Source organism: Triticum urartu, chromosome 5, assembly GCF_003073215.2.
Source record: "Triticum urartu cultivar G1812 chromosome 5, Tu2.1, whole genome shotgun sequence".
In the NCBI taxonomy this organism is placed as follows: domain Eukaryota; kingdom Viridiplantae; phylum Streptophyta; class Magnoliopsida; order Poales; family Poaceae; genus Triticum; species Triticum urartu.
The window spans coordinates 283,380,761-283,403,175 of record NC_053026.1 but is presented as its reverse complement, the minus strand read 5'-3'; the positions used below and the strand labels follow the sequence as shown (position 1 = coordinate 283,403,175).

The 22,415-nt window shown below is 47.2% G+C and overlaps 1 protein-coding gene across 1 annotated transcript; it reads right to left on the bottom strand.

Annotated features, from left to right (window-relative positions):
- Positions 1–8,933: 8,933 nt before the first annotated feature.
- Positions 8,934–10,494, bottom strand: LOC125555895 (phosphoglycerate mutase-like protein 4). The gene is made up of 6 exons (XM_048718702.1): positions 10,248–10,494; positions 10,120–10,170; positions 9,919–10,029; positions 9,697–9,819; positions 9,498–9,573; positions 8,934–9,384 (listed from the first exon to the last, which is right to left on the bottom strand). Exons 1-6 carry the CDS (start codon positions 10,362–10,364, stop codon positions 9,164–9,166), a joined length of 699 nt encoding a protein of 232 aa, XP_048574659.1. The 5' UTR covers positions 10,365–10,494; the 3' UTR covers positions 8,934–9,163.
- Positions 10,495–22,415: the final 11,921 nt, after the last annotated feature.

The following is a 22,415-nucleotide window of genomic DNA, read 5'->3' as shown; positions in this document are numbered from 1 at the left end:
AATAATAAAAATAATTGATTAATAATTAATATGTTAATTAATTAATTATATTAGATTAACTAATCACTAATTAACCTAATTTAACTGTTAGTTAATTAAAACAGAGTATGACGAACGGGACCCACCTGTCAGGTTGACCAAGTCAACTACTGACGTCATGCTGACGTCATGATGACGTCAGCAGACACTATTCTGGATAAGGTTGATTAAATTAAATAAATAAATCCTAAAAATGATTTAAATCTTTTAAAATTAATATAAAATAAACCGTAGCTCGGATGGAAAAACTTTGTACATGAAAGTTGCTCCAGAACGACGAGACGAATTTGAATACGCAGCCCGTTTATCCTGCCACGCATCCCTAGCATAGCGAACACGCAACTTTCCCCCTCTGTTTCATCTGTGCGAAAACGCGAAACACCGGGGATACTTTCCCGGATGTTTCCCCCCTTCACCGGTATCACCTCATACCGCGATAGGGCACCCCTAGCACCGCTACTTGTCATGTCATGCATCGCTATGCATCTGTTTGCTTAAATATTTATTGTTTCTCCCCCTCTTCTCTCGCTAGACACCGAGACCGACGCCGCTGCTACCCAGTACGACTACGGAGTTGACGATCCCTCTCTCTTGCCAGAGCAACCAGGCAAGCCCCCCCTTTGATCACCAGATATCGCCTACTCTTCTCTATACTGCTTGCATTAGAGTAGTGTAGCATGTTACTGCTTCCCGTTAATCCTATACTGATGCATAGCCTGTCCTTGCTACTACTGTTGTTACCTTTACCTGCAATCCTAATGCTTAGTATAGGATGCTAGTTTATCATCAGTGGCCCTACATCCTTGTCCGTCTGCCATGCTATACTATCGGGCCGTGATCACTCGGGAGTTGATCACGGGTATATACTATATACTTTATACATGATACATGTGGTGACTAAAGACGGGTCGGCTTGAGGAGCACCCGCGAGTGGATCTTTGAGGCGGAGCGACAGGGCAGGTTCCGACCACCTAGGAGAGAGGTGGGCCTGGCCCTGGTCGGCGTTCGCGGATACTTAAACGCTTAACGAGATCTGGGTATTGATCTGAGTCTGGCCATTTGGTCTATACGCACTAACCATCTACGCGGGAGTAGTTATGGGTATCCCGGCGTCGTGGTATCAGCCGAAGCCTTCGTGACGTCAGCGACAGAGCGGCGCGCGCCGGATTGGACTGGAACGCCACTAGGCTAGGTCTGCTTCGGACCCACGCAACGTGCAGGTGTGCTAAGGGCGATGGGCCCAGACCCCTGGGCGCTTAGGTTTAGACCGGCGTGCTGACCTCTCTGTTTGGTCTAGGTGGGGCTGCGACGTGTTGATCTTCCGAGGCCGGGCATGACCCAGGAAAGTGTGTCCGGCCAAATGGGATCGAGCGTGTTGGGGAATGTGGTGCACCCCTGCAGGGAAGTTAATCTATTCGAATAGCCGTGATCTTCGGTAACAGGACGACTTGGAGTTGTACCTTGACCTTATGACAACTAGAACCGGATACTTAATAAAACACACCCTTCCAAGTGCCAGATACAACCGGTGATCGCTCTCTCACAGGGCGACGAGGGGAGGATCATCGGTTAGGATTATGCTATGCGATGCTACTTGGAGGACTTCAGTCTACTCTCTTCTACATGTTGCAAGACGGAGGCTGCCAGAAGCGTAGTCTTCGAAAGGATTAGTTATCCCCCTCTTATTCTGGCATTCTGCAGTTCAGTCCACATATGATACCCTTACTCCATTTGATACCCATGCATATGTAGTGTAGCTCCTTGCTTGCGAGTACTTTGGATGAGTACTCACGGTTGCTTTCTCCTCCTTTTCCCCCTTTCCTTTCATTCTGGTTGTCGCAACCAGATGCTGGAGTCCAGGAGCCAGACGCCACCGTCGACGACGACTCCTACTACACCGGAGGTGCCTACTACTACGTGATGCCCGCTGACGACGACCAGGAGTAGTTAGGAGGATCCCAGGCAGGAGGCCTGCGCCTCTTTCGATCTGTATCCCAGTTTGTGCTAGCCTTCTTAAGGCAAACTTGTTTAACTTATGTCTGTACTCAGATATTGTTGCTTCCGCTGACTCGTCTATGATCGAGCTCTTGTATTCGAGCCCTCGAGGCCCCTGGCTTGTAATATGATGCTTGTATGACTTATTTTATTTGTAGAGTTGTGTTGTGATATCTTCCCGTGAGTCCCTGATCTTGATCGTACACGTTTGCGTGCATGATTAGTGTACGTCAAATCGGGGGCGTCACAGCACCACTACTGATCATCTGGGAAAGACATAGTAACCGAGAGTCTTCATCGAACTCCCACTTGAGCTCAAGCGCATCATCTGGAACGGTATCATCGGTCCCTGCATCTGGTTTGGAAGTAATCTGTGAGTCATGGGGACTCAGCAATCTCGCACCCTCGCGATCAAGACTATTTAAGCTTATAGGTAAGGCAAGGTAATATGTGGAGCTGCAGCAAGCGACTAGCATATATGGTGGCAACCTGTTCGCAAAAGAGAGCGAGAAGAGAAGGCAAAGCACGAACGAAGAACTATGATCAAGAAGTGATCCTAGAACAACCTACGTCAAGCATTACTCCAACACCGTGTTCACTTCCCGGACTCCGCCGAGAAGAGACCATCACGGTTACACACGCGGTTGATTCATTTTAATTAAGTTAAGTTTCATGTTATCTACAACCGGACATTAACAAATTCCCATCTGCCCATAACCGCGGGCACGGCTTTCGAAAGTTCAAATCCCTGCAGGGGAGTCCCAACTTAGCCCATCACAAGCTCTCACGGTCAACGAAGGATATTCCTTCTCCCGAGACTTCCGATCAGACTCGGTATCCCGGTTACAAGACATCTCGACAATGGTAAAACAAGTCCAGCAACACGCCCGAATGTGCCGACAATCCGATAGGAGCTGCACATATCTCGTTCTCAGGGCACACTCGGATAAGCAATCCGTACAACTAAAACCAGCCCTCAAGTTTCCCCGAGGTGGCGCTGCAAGGGGCTCTAGTTTGGACCAACACTCAGAGGAGCACTCCCGGGCGGGGGGGGGGGGGGGTTAAATAAAGATGACCCTCGGGCTCCGAAAACCTAAGGGAAAAAGAGGCTTGGTGGCAAATGGTAAAACCAAGGTTGGGCATTGCTGGAGGAGTTTTATTCAAGGCGAACTGTCAAGGGGTTCCCATTATAACCCAACCGCGTAAGGAACGCAAAATCCGGGAACATAACACCGATATGACAGAAACTAGGGCGGCAAGAGTGGAACAAAACACTAGGCAAACGGCCGAGCCTTCCACCCTTTACCAAGTATATAGGTGCATTAAGATAAACAAGATAATATGGTGTTATCCCAATAATAAACAATGTTCCAAAAAGAAACGATCTCCAATCTTCACCTGCAACTAGCAACGCTATAAGAGGGGCTGAGCAAAGCGGTAACATAGCCAATCAATGATTTGCTAGGACATGGTGGGTTAGAGATTTGACATGGCAATTTGGGAGGCATGATAACCAAGTGGTAGGCATCGTAGCATAGGCATAGCAAAAGAGCGAGCATCTAGCAAGCAAAGATAGATGTGATTTCGAGGGTATGATCATCTTGCCTGCAAAGTTGTCAGAGTTGACTTGATCCTCGTAAGCAAACTCAACGGGCTCCTCATTAGCGAACTCTTCTCCCGGCTCTACCCAAACAAGACAAACAAGCAAAAGGAACACAATCAACCACGTGCAATGCTCGAACAACATGATGCAAACATGGTATGCTATGCGAGATGCGATATGTGATGCATATGCAAGATTTGACAAGGAATGATTGAACCTGGCCTCAACATGGAAATCCAAGAGTGCCACTGGAAAGGTGAGGTGATTTCGGTTGAAATCGATATAAAGATCACCGGAATCGGATGCACGGTTTGGAAATGGCAAGCAAAACAAATATGGCACCGGTCTGCGATAATCAGCAAGTAGCCATCCAAAAGCATCAAGATAATTATGCTACAACACACAAACATGACAACAAAATACATGGCAGGTATCCATTCATGATGTGTGACAAAAGATGAACACTGAGCTACAGCTAATTCATCCATTAACAGGTTCAAACAAGCATGGAAAAAGTGCAAATGATAACAGGTTTCAGACTTAGTGAAATTAACACAAGTCTGGAATTTAACATCAGGAAGCACACCTTAGAGCATGAAAACTATATGCTACGGGAACTTAACATGGCAAAGCAAGGCATGGCATGAAGCTACTCAAAGCACTTAACAAAAGTCCCTTAGTTACCTTGAGCCAAAAGGGATCAGAATATACAATTGCAAGCATGTGAACATGGCAAAAACATAATCAGATCTCAGACTTGGTGAAAAACTGGAGCATGCAAATCAGTTAACGAGTAGGCATGTCCACGAGCTCGATGCACTCACTACAGAGCATGACATGACAAAATAAGCATACACCCATCGAGAATACATATCATAGAAGCTTGACATGGCAAGAACAACAACATAGCATGCACGGATCAATTAACAACATCCTCGGCAAAATCGCTAACAAGTCAACAATCTGTCAGGAATCACGAAATAGCAAAAGTAGAGCTCGTTTGACTCAAGCTAGGGTGCTCCATAAATGCAAACAAAGACATGGATGGATAAAGCAACACAATGTTAAAAAATCATCCTTACTGATCATCCTCAAAAGAGGCACGGATCACTAGGAAACAACATGAACATATGGCATAATGACAAAATCAAGACAAGGACTTAGTGAACTTCGAAGTCCCTGAAATCAGCATTATCGAATGCACTACTTTGCAAGCTTGTGCTAGTCACCACAAATATCACAAAAATACATGGTAAGCACCTATGTAAAGATGGCATGTCACATAACAAAACTCATGTAGAGCTCAGGAGCATATCATGCACACATTAATCATGGCAAAAATGACAAATATCTAATTGATGAAACAGATCTGGCAATTTTATCACATAGCACTCTTCCAATAGCATTTCGGGCATCAAGATGAGCTCAAATGAAAATGATGCAATGAGATGAAATGATGTACTCTCTGAGACAAACATTTTGATATGCTACACGCACAAATCAGATCTACGATGAGAGAGTTATAGCATGCCAAAGTTTGGAAAAAGATTAGGGTTCGGGGGTAAAAAGGTCAACCGAGAAGTTTCAGATCCAGATCTGGATCCGGCCGGAACGGATCTCGAGGTTCGCCGCCGTTGCATTGTAGCTCGCCGGAGGGGAGGAGCAGCGCGGTGGCCGGACTTCGGGCGCTCGCCGGCGCGTGGGAGGCAGAGGCCGGACGGCGAGGTGGTGCGGCTCGGGCACCGCGCGGCCTCCACGACGGCGAGGTAGGCGCTGTGGCGGAGTTCGGCGACGGTGGCGGCGGTCGGTGAGGGAGGCGACGGCCGGAGTCGAGCTGGCGGGCGGCGGAGGCGGCCGACGAGGGGAGGGACGAAGGCGGTGCGGGCGGCAGCCTCTGGCCCGTGCGCGGGCGCGGGCGGGCCGGCCACGGGCCCGGCGGGCTTCGGCGATGTGGGCGCCGGGCGGGCGAATGGCGGCGTGCCACGTGGCGGAGGCGGCGCGGGTCGGACGTGTCCGGCCCGGCGATTTTTGTCCGGCGGCGGAGAGGGAGCGGGGCTAGGGTTTAGGGTAGGAGGGGATCCGGGAATTTCGAGAGGGGATCTATATATAGGCATAGAGGGAGCTAGGAGGCTCCAAATGGAGTGCGGTTTTCGGCCACGCGATCATGATCGAACGCTCTAGGTTATGGAGAGGGTTTAGGTGGGTTTTGGGCCAAATTGGAAGGGTGTTGGGCTGCAACACACACGAGGCCTTCTCGGTCCCTTGGTTAACCGTTGGAGTATCAAACGAAGTCCAAATGGCACGAAACTTGACAGGCGGTCTACCGGTAGTAAACCAAGGCCGCTTGGCAAGTCTCGGTCCAATCCGGAAATGTTTAACCCCCACACACTAAAATAGGTAGAAAGGGGCACCGGAGGAGATAGGAGCGCCGGAATGCAAAACGGACAACGGGGAAAATGCTCGGATGCATAAGACGAACACGTATGCAAATGCAATGCACATGATGACATGATATGAGATGCATGACAAAGGCAACAAATACACGGAGACAAAACCTGAACCTGAGGAAATAAAATAACTTAGTGCCGGAAACGGCAAGAGTTGGGATACATATAAGGTAAATTACATCCGGGGTATTACATCGGTGTTCTTGGAGATCTATCCGATTTAATGCTCTTTTGCGGTGTGTTTGTCGAGATCCGATGAATTGTGGATTTATGCTCAGCTTATCTATGAATATTAATTGAATCTTCTCTGAATTTTTTTATGCATGTTTTGATATCTTTGTAATTCTCTTTGAATTATCGATTTGGTTTGGCCAACTAGATTGGTTTTTCTTGCAATGGGAGAAGTGCTTAGCTTTGGGTTCCATTTTGCGGTGTCCTTTTCTAGTGACAGTAGGGGCAGGAAGTCACTTATTGTATTGTTGCCATCGAGGATAAAAATATAGGGTTTTCATCATATTGTTTGAGTTAATTCATCTACATCATGTCATCTTACTTAATGTGTTACTCTGTTCTTCATGAACTTAATACTTTAGATGCAGACAGGAGTCAGTCGATGTGTGGAGTAATAGTAGTAGATGCAGAATCATTTTGGTCTACTTAACACGGACGTGATGCCTATATTTCATAATCATTACCTTAGATATCGTCATAACTTTGCGCTTTTCTATTAATTGCTCGGTAGTAATTTGTTCACCCACCATATTATTTGCTACCATGAGAGAAGCCCCTAGTGAAACCTATGGCCCCCAGGTCTATTTTCTATCATACATGTTTCCGATCTACAATATTAGTTTCCGATCTACTATTTTTGCATTCTTTTACTTTTCGATCTATAAACCAAAAACCAAAAATATTTTCTTTATCGTTTGTTTAGTTTCATCTATCTCTATCAGATCTCACTTTTGCAAATAACCGTGAAGGGATTGACAACCCCTTTATCACGTTGGGTGCAAGTTGTTTGATTGTTTGTGCAGGTATTAGGTGATTTGTGAGTTGTCTCCTACTGGATTGATACCTTGGTTCTCAAACCGAGGGAAATATTTATCTCTACTTTGCTGGATCACCCTTTCCTCTTTAAGGGAAAAACCAACGTAAGCTCAAGAAGTAGCAGGCTGCAGTAGCGAGTTATATCGACCATGAGCTAATGATACAAGGCTTTTTACAAAATTGTGAGCCTCCATATTGGACATTCTGCATTCATGAATAATCCGGACCTCTTCAAACTCCTGACGACGGATGTTGATCTCATGTAGAATCTGGTTGTAGATAGCTTTACTTCCTCCATTAATCTGTTTAACTTCCGCCTCCGTGTCGCATGCAATAATAAGCCTTCGAAGGTTCAAATCGGCTGCGAGGGAAAAAGCCTCCAAACATGACATTGCTTCAAGCATTCCGGGGTCATCACAACTGTCAATGATGCATGCAGACGAGCCAAGGTAAACTCCTTGGGCGTCTCAGCACACGGCGGCTGCCGCACCCTTGCAACAGTTGTTCTTCGCTATTCCTCCATCTACATTAATTTTGACCATACCTTCCATTGCAAGGATCCACTTTGGCACCTGCACTGACAGTGGCATAGTTGTACCTTACTTCTGTGAAGCGTCTGCGATGATGTCCAGGTCTGCTAGATATCTCATGATGAAACCATGAATTGCCTCCGGGCTCTGGAAGATCGATTCGTGGATTGCTTTCCATCTTGCGCTCCAAATTGCCCACAAAGTAATGATGGGCTTTGTGAATTCTGCATGTGGTAGCATTTCAAGCATGTGAAATAGCCATTCCTTCGCTTTTGGGCACGTTGTCATGCTCATATGCTCTGTAAGTGAGTCGTCGACGAGTGCCCACACGCATCTCGCCATGGTGCAGTCAAGTAATGAGTGTCGCCATGTGTCTTTCTCTGCACCACATAGTTCGCACCTTGCTGAAGTAGCCATCTTTCGATGGTACAACACTGCTCCTGACGGCATGGATCGCTGGGCTAGCCACCACACAAACACATGTATTTTTGACGGAACTTTAATCTTCCATAAGGTTGTCCACGCCTTCTCTGAGCGGCTCGAGCTTGAACTTGGCCTACCTTCTAACCAATCCTCTCGCAGTTTTTTCGTTGTAACCGAGATACGGTAACATGATCTTATCGAAAGTACTCCTGTTTTCTCATACCCACAGGCCAAGTATCTATCAGCATCAACCCCAAAAGTAGACCACCATATCTACATGTGGGCGTAAGCTGTTTTCTTTAGACTAGCCACAGTGGGAGTAACTTCAGCAGTAACTTCAAGTCCAACTCAGCAAATTTGTCTATGTGGCAATGAGTTAATGAAGAGAGAGGTAGTTCTAGTAACTTAGCTAATACTGTAATATCATATGTCTCAATGCAGTATGAGTCTATAACCTAATAAATGGAGTTTTACATGACACCACACCTATGTTACTACCCACTATGAAGGATTGAAGGTAATAATATAGTCTAGGGATATGTGTATGTTATTAATCTTAGAGGAAGTGGGCTTAAGTTGTTGCTAGTAAAAAAAAATCTTATAACAAGGAAGTTTTTCTTGGCCCAGTTATTATTAAACGGAAAATCATGTATCAAGGTTTGAGACAAATCTACGAATTGGATTTCAAAATCAAAAATCATCTCTCTATGAAACTTTTGTCTGTGTAACCTGTCTATCAATGGAGTATTTTCATTTGGCGATGAATTCAATGATATATTTGAGGGCATATAATATATGTTTAACTAAAAACGCGTGTCTGGATAGAGTAGTAGCAACAATAGTAAACAGTTTAAAACCAACTGCAGCGTCTCTCCATAGAGTATTAATTAGATCATTTATTGTTTCACCGAGGATGAATTAATAACACGTCAGTGAAATAACATTGGCCAGTCGAACTGGCTTTGCGTGAGTTAATAACACGTCTGTGAAATAACATTGGCCGGTCGAACTGGCTTTGCGTGAGCTGCAGTCTGTAGATTGCTGATGAATGCGTCGGCGAAAGGGCAACAGCAGTACTGTCACGCAGATACACCATCGCCGCCAAATGCGTCCTCAAGGAATTCACCTTGATCGAGATGGCCGACGTCGCCGGCCTTCTCGAGGATCCATTCGCCGCCGCCGATACGGAAGACGCAGATCGAAGTGTTGTAGAGCTTCCCGCGCACCGGGCTGGTCGGGTCGGCGTGTATGCACAGCTCCTCCGTGCTGGCGCCATGGGTGACCACGATCACCCGCTCCCCTGTCAACGCAGCACAAGTAAAACAGAAATCAGATCTTCCTTTCTTCTCAGCGGCAACTGTTCCGATGCCCAGGGACAAAATCTGTGGTGTCAGGGTGAGGATTGCTGCTTACCCTTGTGCTTCTCAGCCACCGTGTTCAGGTACGAGACACACCTCTTGGATAGCTGATCGAGGCTCTCCCCACCACCCTACAAAGATGGAGAATGCGATGGAACAGATATTTCGACGCGATGCCAGGATAATTTCCATGCGAGAAATGGCAGAACAGAGCAGAATAGCTGAGAAAATTCAGACGGAAGCATGGAAGTTACGGGGATTTCATGGGTCCTCGAGTAAGAAGAGAAGATCTCAGGGCTCCTTCTGACGGCGTCGTCGAATACCACGCCGTGGAGATCCCCCATGTGCCTCTCCCTCAGCGCTGGATCCAGCACCAGCTGAAACCAAGCAGCTCATGTCATGAGCCGATCAAGAAAAGCATCCATGGACTCAGCAATCAGCAACTAGCTGAGATGGAACGCCAGCCACATACGTACAGAGGATACGCCGCAGGCTGTGGCTATGGTTTGCGCGGTCTCGGCGGCGCGCTTGAGGTCGGAGGAGTAGACGGCAGCTGGCTTGGCTTCCCTCGACAGCCGACGGGCAACCTTAGGATCCAAATTCAGAGAGAGGTCCTGATAAGTGATCAAGTATTTTGCTATCGGAGTATTTCTGTCGAGACTCGAGAGCGTACGTACCACGAGAGCCTGTCGTCTGCCGGTCTCGTTCAGCTCCGGATCCATCTGCCCCTGCGAGCACGAGATTTGGGGAGACAGCTCTCTGTCAGCCGGAGAAGATCGATGGTGGAGGAGGTAAGTGGACAGACCTGGATGGTGCGGGAGGCGTTCCACGACGTCTCGCCGTGTCGCACCACCACCACCTCCGCGAACTGCTCGCCTGGCGGCGGCGAAGCAGGCGGAGACGTCGCTGCTCGACCGGCCATGGTTGGTGGCGTACTCTCCCTTACATGCAGCAGCGAGACGAGTAGAAGGATATAGTATCGCCGGGGTTCGTTGCGGACTGGCTTGCAGCTTCCAGGAAAGAAGCCAGTATCCGTTGCGTCACATTGCTCTGTCCTTTATCAACATTTTATACTGCAAGTCTCGCCGGACTCGCGTGCTCTTATTCTAATGAAGGTACTCTCCACCTCGGTGAGGACAACAACAATGGATGAGACAACGCACACGCCTTAATTAGTGTGATGTGCCTGTTGAATGAAATATGTTGCACCTCCTCAGGTCCACATGACAGCGTTCAGGTGATGGAGATAAGCTTCGGCTGAGGAGTCCAAACCGCATAGACTAGGATCTCTAGTTAGTTGCCATATGGTTATAATCTTCTCCAACTACTTCTATCTCTTTCTCTTCAAGTCTCCTGTAATCTGAACGATCTTGTACGCTATACCAGGAATCGCGCCCTGGCTATATAAACACGCAGCCGTCGCCCCGGAAGGGTACGACGTTCCTCCACATGGTATACAGAGCCTGACTCTTCTCATCTAGCCCTCCTCTCCACCACAACCTCCTGCCATGGCCTCATCCGCCGCCGCTTCCTCCCCTCTCTCCGGCCAGATCACCGAGCGCCTCACCCGCACCAACTACGTCCTATGGCGCACCCAGATCACGCCGCAGTTGAGAGGAGCTGGAGTCTTCGGGTACGTTGATGGAAGCATGGCGGAGCCGGCCGAGTTCGTCGTCAGCAAGGATAAGGATGGAAAGGAGGAAACCATCCCCAATCCTCTTCATGCCGTCTGGTTTCGAGAGGACCAGCAGGTACTTGGGTATCTTCTGAATAACCTATCAAAAGAAGTGCTAGTGCAGGTGACCTCCATCGCGCATGCACGAGAGCTCTGGACAGCGTTGGCGAGCATGTTCTCGTCGACGTCGCTGTCCCGCATCAACAACATCCGTGCTGCCCTCACCAACGCGCAAAAGGGGACGCAGTCGGTGGCTACCTTCTTCGCGCACATGCGGGGACTCGCCGACGAGCTCGCCGCGGCTAGCAAGCCGCTGCAGGATGGTGAACTCATCTCCTACATCCTCAATGCGCTTGACATGGAGTACCAGCCGCTGGTGTCTGCTCTTGACGCCAGAACCACTCCGGTCACCCTCGACGAGTTGTTCAGGCAGATGAGCAACTTTGATCAGAGGGTGACTCTGCTCCAAGGCGTGGGCAGCGGATTCAATTCATCTGCCAACATCGCCACCCGCGGCCGAAGCGGGGGCTCTCGTTACCGTGGGCCACCACGGAACGGCAAGGGTAGGGGCGCCAGCAGCGGCGCCAACAACAACATGTGTGGCGGCCGGCCTTCCTCCTCCAACAACAGAGGCCGGCGCAATAGAAGCTCCAACAACAGATCGCGCCCTGACACGATCAGGTGCCAAATCTGTGGCAAGCTGGGTCACTCGGCAAAGGACTGCTGGTATCGCTTTGAGGAAGATGAAGACGATTCATCCCAGGATGAGAAGGTGGCCGGAGCTGCTGATGGCTCCTACGGCGTCGACACCAACTGGTACGTCGACAGCGGCGCCACGAACCACATCATCGGTGAGCTGGAGAAGGTGACCATGCGCGAGAAATACCGTGGCAAAGATCACATCCACACGGCAAGTGGAGAAGGTATGAAAATTAGTCACGTTGGTCACTCAATTGTTAAAACCCCTCATCAGCATATCCATCTTAGAATTTTTTTTGCATGTCCCTAGCGCTTCAAAAAGTCTTCTTTCAGTCCATCGCATTGCTATTGACAATCATGTCTTTCTTGAGTTTCACCCTTTACTTCTTTTTGATCAAGGATCAAGCAACGAAGAAGGTGCTCTATCGAGGTAGATGCGTTCGTGGGTTTTACCCTTTGATCCCGGAGATTAGAAGACTCAATAAACAAGTGTTTAGTGCCACCAAAGTGTCTTCAACACGATGGCACGATCGTCTAGGACATGCATCTTTTTCTTTAGTTGAGCGTTTGCTTAGGAAAAATAAGCTCCCATATGTTGGAGAGCGTGATGTTGAAACAGTTTGTGATTCATGTCAAAAGGCTAAAAGCCACCAGTTACCCTATCCAGTTTCTACCAGTATCTCTACCAAGCCTTTGCAACTTGTTTTCTCTGATGTGTGGGGGCCTGCCCCCTCCTCTATTGGTAGACACACGTATTATGTGAGTTTCATTGACAACTATAGCAAATTTTCCTGGATTTATCTTCTTAAGAAGCGATCCGATGCGTTTCAAGTTTTTCTCAACTTTCAAGCTCTTGTTGAACGCTAATTTGATTGCAAAATTCTTGCTCTCCAATCTGACTGGGGTGGAGAGTATGAGAAGTTGAACTCTTTTTTTTCAGAAAATTGGCATATCTCATCATGTATCTTGTCCACACGCTCACCAGCAAAACGGGTCTGCTGAACGCAAACACAGACACATAGTTGAAGTTGGTCTAGCACTGTTGGCTGGTGCCTCCATGCCCCTTAAGTTTTGGGATGAGGCTTTTCTTGCGGCTGTTCACATCATCAACATGCTACCTAGTCGTGTAATCAACTATGAAACTCCTATTGAGCGTCTTCTCCACACTAAACCGGACTATACCACTCTCCGTGTGTTCGGTTGTGCTTGTTGGCCCAACCTTCGTCCCTACAATTCTCGAAAGCTCATGTTTCGATCTAAACAGTGTGTTTTCCTTGGCTATAGCGCTCAACACAAAGGTGTCAAGTGCCTTGATGTTTCTACTGGTCATATCTACATCTCTCGAGACGTTGTTTTTGTTGAGACTAAATTTCCCTTTTCTGATCTTCACCCAAATGCCGGAGCTCTCCTTCGCAAAGAGATACTTCTCTTGCCCTCTAGCCTCACTGGCATCACACAAGGGGAAAATAATTGTAGTGACTCAATGCTGACTAATGCTCATAACCACGTCTCTGAGTTGTGTGATGATGCAGATGATGATAGCTGTGAATAAACAGGTGCAGAAATCAGCAAAAATGGTGCAGAAATCGCCCCCAACACGACACATTTTATGTGTCCTGAGTTGGGGAGAAGATCCTCCTCGGGATCGATTTCCCTGCAGCCTGCCAGCGGATCGACCTCGGGATCTGGCCCGCGCCAGGACGGCAGCGTGCAGGATTCCGTGTCACCTGTCCGTCGCGGATCCCCATCCGCCACGAGGCGCCCCGCTCCTGGCCCGGATGCTCCCTCCGGCCCGCACCACTCGGACGCCCCCACGCGGCGCACCGAGACCCGCTGGGCCACTGCTGGCCCCCTCCACTACGAGCGCCGTCCGCCGACCGGGGCGCAGGCTCGTCTGGTGCCAGGCACGGGCGCAGACGCGGGCACCAATACCGATCCTGGCGCGCGATCCGGCTCGGATTCGGCTGGGCCCCCTCATCATCGCGGCATGATGGGCCTGCGATGGATTTGTCCCGCAGCCTCGGATCTTCTGCGCCGCGTTCTACCTCGACCCTCACACCTCACGCTCCATATGCCGCAGACAATCCGTCTGGCTTGGATGCAGACGAGGCGGTCAGTGCAGGGGGATCTATCTCGGGATCTGCTACTCTTGTCCCATCCGCAGCGGGATTTCCTGCGCCGGATCTCTCTGTTGCACCTCCTGTTGCTTCACGCACACGTCTCCAAAAAGGTTTAACTAAACAGGTTAATTATAAGCAAATAACAAAGTTTGGTCTTGCCTACTCCACAGATGGTGAACCACGTTCTCTTGGGGAGGCACTCAGTGATACAAAGTGGAAAAAGGCCATGGAAGAAGAACACATGGCCCTTCTGAAAAATAAAACATCGCACTTGATTCCTCCACGGCAAGGTAAAAATTTGATCGATTGCAAGTGGGTTTTCATAGTAAAGAGGAAATCTGATGGAACTGTAGATCGCTACAAAGCCAGACTAGTTGCAAAAGGGTTTAAACAACGGTACGGCAGTGACTACGGGGACACCTTTAGTCCTGTTGTTAAAGCTGCAACTATTCGTCTTGTGCTCTCTATTGCTGTTTCTAGGGGATGGAGTCTTCGTCAGCTAGATGTCAAGAATGCGTTCCTTCATGGCGTTCTGGAAGAGGAAGTATATATGAAACAACCTCCTAGGTTTGAAAACAAAAACAAGCCTTTTCATGTATGCAAGCTTGACAAAGCTCTATATGGATTGAAGCAAGCTCCCAGGGCCTGGTATTCTAGACTCAGTCAGAAATTACAAGCTCTTGGTTTTGTTCCTTCTAAGTCTGACACATCTTTGTTCATTTACAATAAGCTGAAAACATCAATATTTGTTCTTATATATGTTGATGATATTATAGTCACAAGTTCATCTGATGAAGCCATATCAGGACTGCTGAAGGGTTTGAGTGCTGAGTTTGCCCTCAAGGATCTAGGAGATTTGCATTTCTTCCTAGGAATTGAGGTCAAGAAACAAGGAGATAGTCTGCATCTCTCTCAAGAGAAGTATGTTGTTGATCTGGTAAGAAGAGTTGGGTTACAAGGATGCAAACCTTCACCAACACCGCTATCTAGCACGGAAAAACTGTCACTTGCAGAAGGGGAACCTCTGAGTCATGATGACAGTACCAGGTACAGAAGCTTGGTAGGAGCACTCTAATACTTTACTTTGACACGGCCTGATATTTCCTTTGCTGTGAACAAAGTTTGTCAGTTCCTTCATGCACCCACTAAAAATCATTGGACTGCTGCTAAATGTATTGTGAGATATGTGAAAGATACCATGAATCTTGGACTTATTTTTACTAAGTCTTCATCCACACTTGTTAGTGCATTCTCTGGTTCTGACTGGGCAGGATGTGTAGATGACAGATGCTCCACTGGTGGGTTTGCAGTATTTCTTGGTCCAAACTTGATATCATGGTGTGCAAAGAAACAAGCCACAGTGTCACGTTCCAGCACAGAAGCTGAATACAAGGCCTTAGCCAATGCCACAGCAGAGATCATTTGGGTTCAGTCCATGTTGAGAGAGCTTGGTATTAAAAACACACAAGCCCCATGCTTGTGGTGTGATAATCTTGGTGCCACTTATCTATCTGCTAACCCTGTTTTTCATGCAAGGACAAAACATATTGAAATTGATTTCCACTTTGTCCGAGAACGAGTTGCCAATAAACAATTGGAGATTCGATTTGTTCATTCTCGAGATCAGTTTGCAGATGGATTCACAAAAGCTTTGCCCACACGAAACTTTGAAGAATTCAAGCGTAATCTCAACTTGACAAAGTTGTGATTAAGGGAGGGTGTTGAATGAAATATGTTGCACCTCCTCAGGTCCACATGACAGCGTTCAGGTGATGGAGATAAGCTTCGGCTGAGGAGTCCAAACCGCATAGACTAGGATCTCTAGTTAGTTGCCATATGGTTGTAATCTTCTCCAACTACTTCTATCTCTTTCTCTCCAAGTCTCCTGTAATCTGAACGATCTTGTACGCTATACCAGGAGTCGTGCCCTGGCTATATAAACACGCAGCCGTCGCCCTGGAAGGGTACGACGTTCCTCCATAGTGCCTTGACGAGGCAACAATGGACGAGCTTGCCGGTCGACCCCTCTTGACGACGCCAGCGTCCTTTTCTCCGGCAACATGCTGACCTTCTTCTTATGGATGCCGACGACCTGCAATTCGGGCATGCCATGCGGGAGGCCAAGCTTGGTGGCATTAAGGGCAAGACAGGCATGAAAGTTGAAGTAGCTAAATCGGTTAATGACTTACTAGACTTAGAGCATCTTCAACCGTTGCCCTCCTCCCCCCAATAATGCTAAACATACAAAGAGTTACACGCAATTACACGCTGACTAGGATTTTTTCATCTACTAACCAATCATAAACTTGCCCCCTGATTTTCAGAGGGGGTGGGCCGCCTCCCCACCTGTTAAACAATCAAATTAACCCTCTTTGTAAAACCTTGTAACTCATTTGTACGTGTAGCATTACTCCCTCCATAGGAGGCATAAAAATCGCCATCTGGGGCGAGCCGACGGTAGAATCGGCTCTGGGGGCGGTTGGCATCCAGCCGTCGCCCCCGGCGCCGATATCGGCCCATTCCTGGCCGCTTTTCGGCCCACTTTCTGCCAAATATGGCCTGATATCGGCGAGAAACGGCCCATATTCGGCGTGGTTCGGTGTTGAATTCTCAACCTAAGTAAAAAAATTATCACATAGTTCATCATAGAAAATCAAATAGTTCAACAAAATACTTCAATACAAATTATATAGTTCAACAAATAAAAACTCATATTTCATCACACGTCGAGCGAGGCAGCGTCGCCCTTGATCCTTCATAGGTGCTCCACCAGATCTTGCTGTAATTGATGATGCACCTGTGGGTCTCGGATCTCCTGACGCATATTGAGGTAGGCAGTTTAGGTTGCCGGTAGTTGGTGATCAATTTCGGCTAGAGTACCCTGCCTGTAGTATGGTTCAGTGTCAAACACTGGCTCTTCCTGCTCGCTCTCGATGATCATGTTGTGCAAGATGACACAACAAGTCATGATCTCCCACATTTGATCTTTCGACCAGGTCTGAGCAGGGTACCAGACAACAGCAAATCGAGATTGGAGCACACCAAATGCATGCTCGACATCCTTCCTATAAGCCTCCTGCACCTTGGCAAAGTGGGACCTCTTGCCTCCTAGCACAGCGTTTGAGATAGTCTTCACAAATGTAGACCATTTCGGATAGATGCCATCAGCTAGGTAGTACCCCTTGTTGTAGTGCCGCCTATTGACCTCGAAGTTCACCGGAGGAGAATGACCTTCAACAAGCTTGGCAAAGACAGGGGAGCACTGCAGCACGTTGATGTCATTGTGAGTTCCTGGCATACCAAAGAAGGAGTGCCAAATCCAGAGGTCCTGTGTGGTCACAGCCTCAAGTACCACACTGCAACCGCCTTTGTACATCCCCTGCCAAGCAAATGGATAGTTCTTCCATTTCCAATGCATGCAGTCGATGCTTCCAAGCATCCCAGGAAATCCTCTTGCTGCATTCTGTGCTAGGATCTGAGCAGTGTCTTCTGCATTGGGTGTTCGCAAGTATTGCGGTCCAAACACTTCCACCACTGCCCGACAGAACTTGTAGAAACACTCAATGGTGGTGGACTCGGCCATGCGCCCATAGTCGTCGAGTGAATCATCGGGAGCTTCGTATGCAAGCATCCTCATGTTGTCGTGCACTTATGGATTGAGGTGAATCCAAGTTTGCCGGTGCAATCCTTCTTGCACTTGAAGTAGTTGTCGAACTCCCAGATGGAATTCACAATCCTTAGGAAAAGCTTTCGACTCATCAGATAATGACGCCGAAATACTTTGTCGCCGTGCAGTGGAGCGTCGGCGAAGTAGTCGGAGTAGAGCATGTCGTAGCCTTCGAGACAATGTCGGTTCTTCCCTTTCATCCGCCCCGGCGCCGAGCCACCTCGCCGCGGCTTTTCATTGCTCTCCAGCAAGCTGGCGAGAGCGGCGAGGACCATGAGATGTTCCTTTTCCTAGACGTTGGCATCCGCTTCCTCCTCCAGCAGCGCGGCGAGCGCCTCCTCGTCGTCCGAGTCCATTGCCGAGGCAAGAAAATCGCCGAACACCTTGCAGGCGCTGTGGGCGCGCACCCGCCGCTACACTGCCCCTCTGCGGCCGGAACACCGGGAAAATTTCCCAGCCGATGCTGGAGAGGCTGCCTCGGCGAAACCTCTACTCTTTTTCTGGCAGGGAATGGGCTATCTAGCGGTGGTGGGCGGTGGTCGATGTCGGGATCAGTCGGTTGGCGACCGAGAGCGCGGGGTGTGGGAGGCGAATCTGGAAGATAGTCTTGACTTTTCGCCTGACGGTGTGGGCCAAACGTGATTTTCCCTTGCGCTGGGGCCCCCGAGCGCCCCCAGTGCGCCGGGTTCGGCCTGCGATTGCCGGGCCCAAAAACGGGCCGAACCGGCGGATTTCGGCGTCCTAGGGATGCGACTGGGCGTTTTTTCAGCACTGGCACAGAAAAAGTCGCCTGGGGAGCCTATTGGGGGCGTGGCTAGAGATGCTCTTAGAGGCTGAGAGAGCCATGGAGATGATTCACAATATTACATCGATAAAACATATGAATGAGTCAGACATTAATGCGCTAGGGATCAGGGCACTTGATTGCCTTTGTGAGGATCTAGTACCCTCCTCTGTGTTACAGGAAGAGGATGAGGATACGGTTTTAGAGGGGTATACAACCCCTATGCAACTAGATTGGAGTGTGCAGACTGATACCAGTTATATGGATCAAGCAGCTGGACAAGATAAGCCAAAACGAACCTGGAAGAGGAAGGTATATTGTGCATCCATTGTACATAGAAGTGTGAGAATTCGGACCACAAAATAATTTCATGACAAAATATGAAAGTAATATTTTGTGATAGGAGAGGTCTGGCAGACTTGGCTAAAAGAAAGTTTTTGGCGGAAGCATCATTAGAACATAAGTTGGACTTCATTGCCTTACTTGAGACTGGTAGGGATAATTTTACATCACAATTTCTTGGCACATTATCTGGTGGTGTTGATTTTGATTGGCATTGTCTACCCCGAAGAGGAAGATCCGGTGGGATCTTACTTGGGGTCAAGTGCGAGACGCTAGAAGTCCGAAACGTGGTGGTAGGGGACTTTGTCGTCAAATTCAGGGTGCGCTCCAAGGTTGACGGGTTTCAATGGGCACTAGTTGCAGTATATGGAGCCGCTCAACCAGAGCTCAAATCGGACTTCCTAGTCGACCTTTTGAGGGTTTGTGGGGATGAGAGATTACCTATAGTGGTCGGAGGTGATTTAAACATTATCAGGAGGAGAGAAAAAAATAACGATAATTTTGATGGCAGATGGTCATTTATGTTTAACAAGATTATCAAAAGTTTAGACCTGGGAGAGATAGAACTCTCAGGCAGAAAGTTTACTTGGGCAAACACGATGTCGAATCCAACTTATGACAAGTTGTATCGAGTTCTCACCGGTATTGAATGGGAACATAAGTTTCCATTGGTGACAGTCCAAGCATTACAGAGAGCGATCTCCAGTCACACCCTGCTGCTTGTTGACTCTGGGGAGGCGACGCATGCGAAAAACAAGAATGTCTTCTCTTTCGAATTAGCATGGTTGAGAGATATAGGGCTTCTTTGATCTCATAGCCCAGGAATGGGCTAAGGCCACAGGAGGAAGGACGAATATGGAGAGACGGCAAAATAAGATAAGGCACTTGAGGTAGTTCCTGAGGGGCTAGGCTAAAAATGTTAGCAGAATTAATAAGGTGGAAAAGGATAGGCTTATACACCTTATAAATGAGCTTGATCTCAAGGCTGAATCCACCCTTTTAGATGTGGATGATCGGGCATCTAAGACGGAGGCCGAGTAGAGACTGCGGGAGCTTCTCAGAGAAGAAGAGATGAAATGGGCACCTAGAGCTAAAGTGCGGAAGATCGTTCGAGGGAACGACAATACACAGTTTTCCATATGATCGCAAATGGAAAACACAAAAAGAAGAAAAATTTTCAGCTTGAGCAGTATGAGGTTACAACTATAGGACACGAGAACCTAAAATTGTATGTCTCTAATTACTATAAACAACTATTTGGGGCTCCCGAATAAAATTTTGTGTCTATGGATGAGCACATGATCTGGGATATTCCTCAGCTCGAGACAGACGGAAATGAGATTTTATCCGCACCACTCACATATAAAGAGGTGTTTGAAGCAATTTCACGGAAGAATAATAAGGTGCCTAGCCCGGATGGCTTCCGAGTAGAATTTTATAAGAAATACTCCACATTATTAAAGTTGATCTAGTAACGATGTTCACTGACTTGTTTAGTGGCCATCTGCAGCTATTCCACCTAAACTTTGGGACAATAACGTTGTTGCCAAAGAAGGAGGTGGTGCGCATTGAGCAGTTCTGCCCAATTTGTCTGCTTAATGTGAGCTTTATTTTTTTTTACTAAAGTTGGGATAAACAGACCGATGTGGATTGCACATAGTGTGGTGCAACCAACTCAAACGGCATTCATGTCGGGCAAAAACATACTTGAGGGTGTGGTGATCCTACATGAAACACTTCACGAGATCCTCTCGAAGAAACTGGACAGTGTGGTATTCAAAGTGGATTTCAAGAAAGCGCATGATAAAGTTAAATGGTCGATCCTACAGCAGGCTTTACGTATGAAGGGATTCGATGATTCCTGGAGGAAGCAAGTCGATTCATTTGTACAAGAAAGGGAGTGTCGGGATTAAAGTGAATGATGACGTAGGTCACTACTTCCTGACGCACAAGGGTCTAAGACAAGGGACCCGATGTCTCCTATCTTGTTCAACATAGTAGTGGATATGTTGGCAATTATGATAGGAAGAGCTAAAGAGGAAGGCCAAGTAGGAGGACTAGTACCACATCTAGTAGATGGTGGAGTGTCTATACTACAATACGATGATAATACCATCATATTCATGGAACTTGATTTGGCAAAGTCTAGAAACATGAAGCTTGTGCTATGTCTATTCCAATAGTTGTCGGGATTGAAAAATAATTTTAACAAAAGTGAATTGTTTTGTTTTGGGAGAGCCAAAGATGAACAAGATGCTTATAAAACAATTGTTCGGATGTGAACTGGGTACCTACCATTTAGTTATCTGGGTATTCCAATTCACCATCGCAAGCTATCCAAAAAGGAATGGAAGTGTATTTAAGATCGATTTGAAAAGAAACTAAGCTGTTAGAAGGGCTAGCTTATGTCATATGGAGGTCGGCTGATTTTAATAAACTCAATGCTCACGAGTATGTCGATGTTCCTCTTGTCCTTCTTTGAGGTACCTATAGGGGTACAAAAAAGATTGGACTTCTACCGATCATGATTCTTTTGGTAGAGTGACGAAATAAAGAGGTAGGCTTACTGAATAGGACATCATTTGTAGGCCAAAGGACTAGGCTGGTCTTCGGGATTGAGAATTTAGAGGTAAAGAACAGATGTCTAATCAGTAAATGGATGTACAAGCTCTGTGTGGAGACCGAAGGCACGTGGGTACAAAATTTACGTAATAAGTACTTACACTCTAAGACCTTGACCCAGGTTACCGTTAGACCCAATGATTCACCTTTCTGTAAGGGCTTGATGAGAATGAAAGCAACTTTATTCCATATAACTAAATTCATCATTGGAAATGATAATTCGATGAGATTTTGGGAGGATGGGTGGTTAGGGGAGACGCCTTTGGCCACACAGTATCCATCTCTCTATAACATTGTTCAATGTAAGGAGGCTTACGTTTCTACAATGTTACATCCAACCCTCTAAATATTCAATCTAGAGATCTTTAGTAGGAGACTGATGGGAATCATGGCTACATCTGGCAGAAGGTTGATGGATGTGAACCTATCTGATGATCCTAATAGTTTTCCCTAGAAATTAACTACGAATGGTATTTTTCTAAGTGAAATCTACATATTTGGACCTAATTGATTCTGGTCCGATTTCAAAATTGATTCATATTTGTAAGACCAAAGTCTCGTTAAGAATCAAAGTCTTCATGTGGTTTGTTCACAAGGAGGTAATTCTAACTAAAGATAACTTGGCAAAACGTAAATGCGAGGGGAGTCAAAGATGTAGCTTTTGTAACCATGATGAAACCATCAAACACCTCTTTCTCAATTTTCTGCTGGCCAAACTATTATGGTGCTCAGTTCATATAGCCTTTAATATCACCCCTACAAATAGTATTCACACGTTATTTGGGACATGGCTAAATGGAGTAGAGACAAATATTGCAAGACATATTCGGATAGAAGTATGTGCATTACTTTCAGCTATATGGAACTGTAAAAATGTCATGGTTTTTAACATACAAACTTGTATAATTTATTTTGCACGCTATCTACAGGGCCACTACTTGGATATGTATGTGGTCGTTACTCACTCCTGTGGAAGCCGGGGAGCCTTTCATTACTGGGTTTGCCCGATGGGAGATGGTAGCTAGGGATATCTACAACCGGTTTGGATGGTGGTCTAGCAATAG

Coding starts and splice junctions, on each gene's coding strand:
- LOC125555895 (XM_048718702.1), bottom strand. CDS start 10,364: ATGGCCGGTCGAGCAGCGACGTCTCCGCCTGCTTCGCCGCCGCCAGGC. Junction 10,030..10,119: donor GCAGACGACAGGCTCTCGTG/GTACGTACGCTC, acceptor TTGGATCCTAAG/GTTGCCCGTCGGCTGTCGAG. Junction 9,385..9,497: donor GGTGGCTGAGAAGCACAAGG/GTAAGCAGCAAT, acceptor CTGCGTTGACAG/GGGAGCGGGTGATCGTGGTC.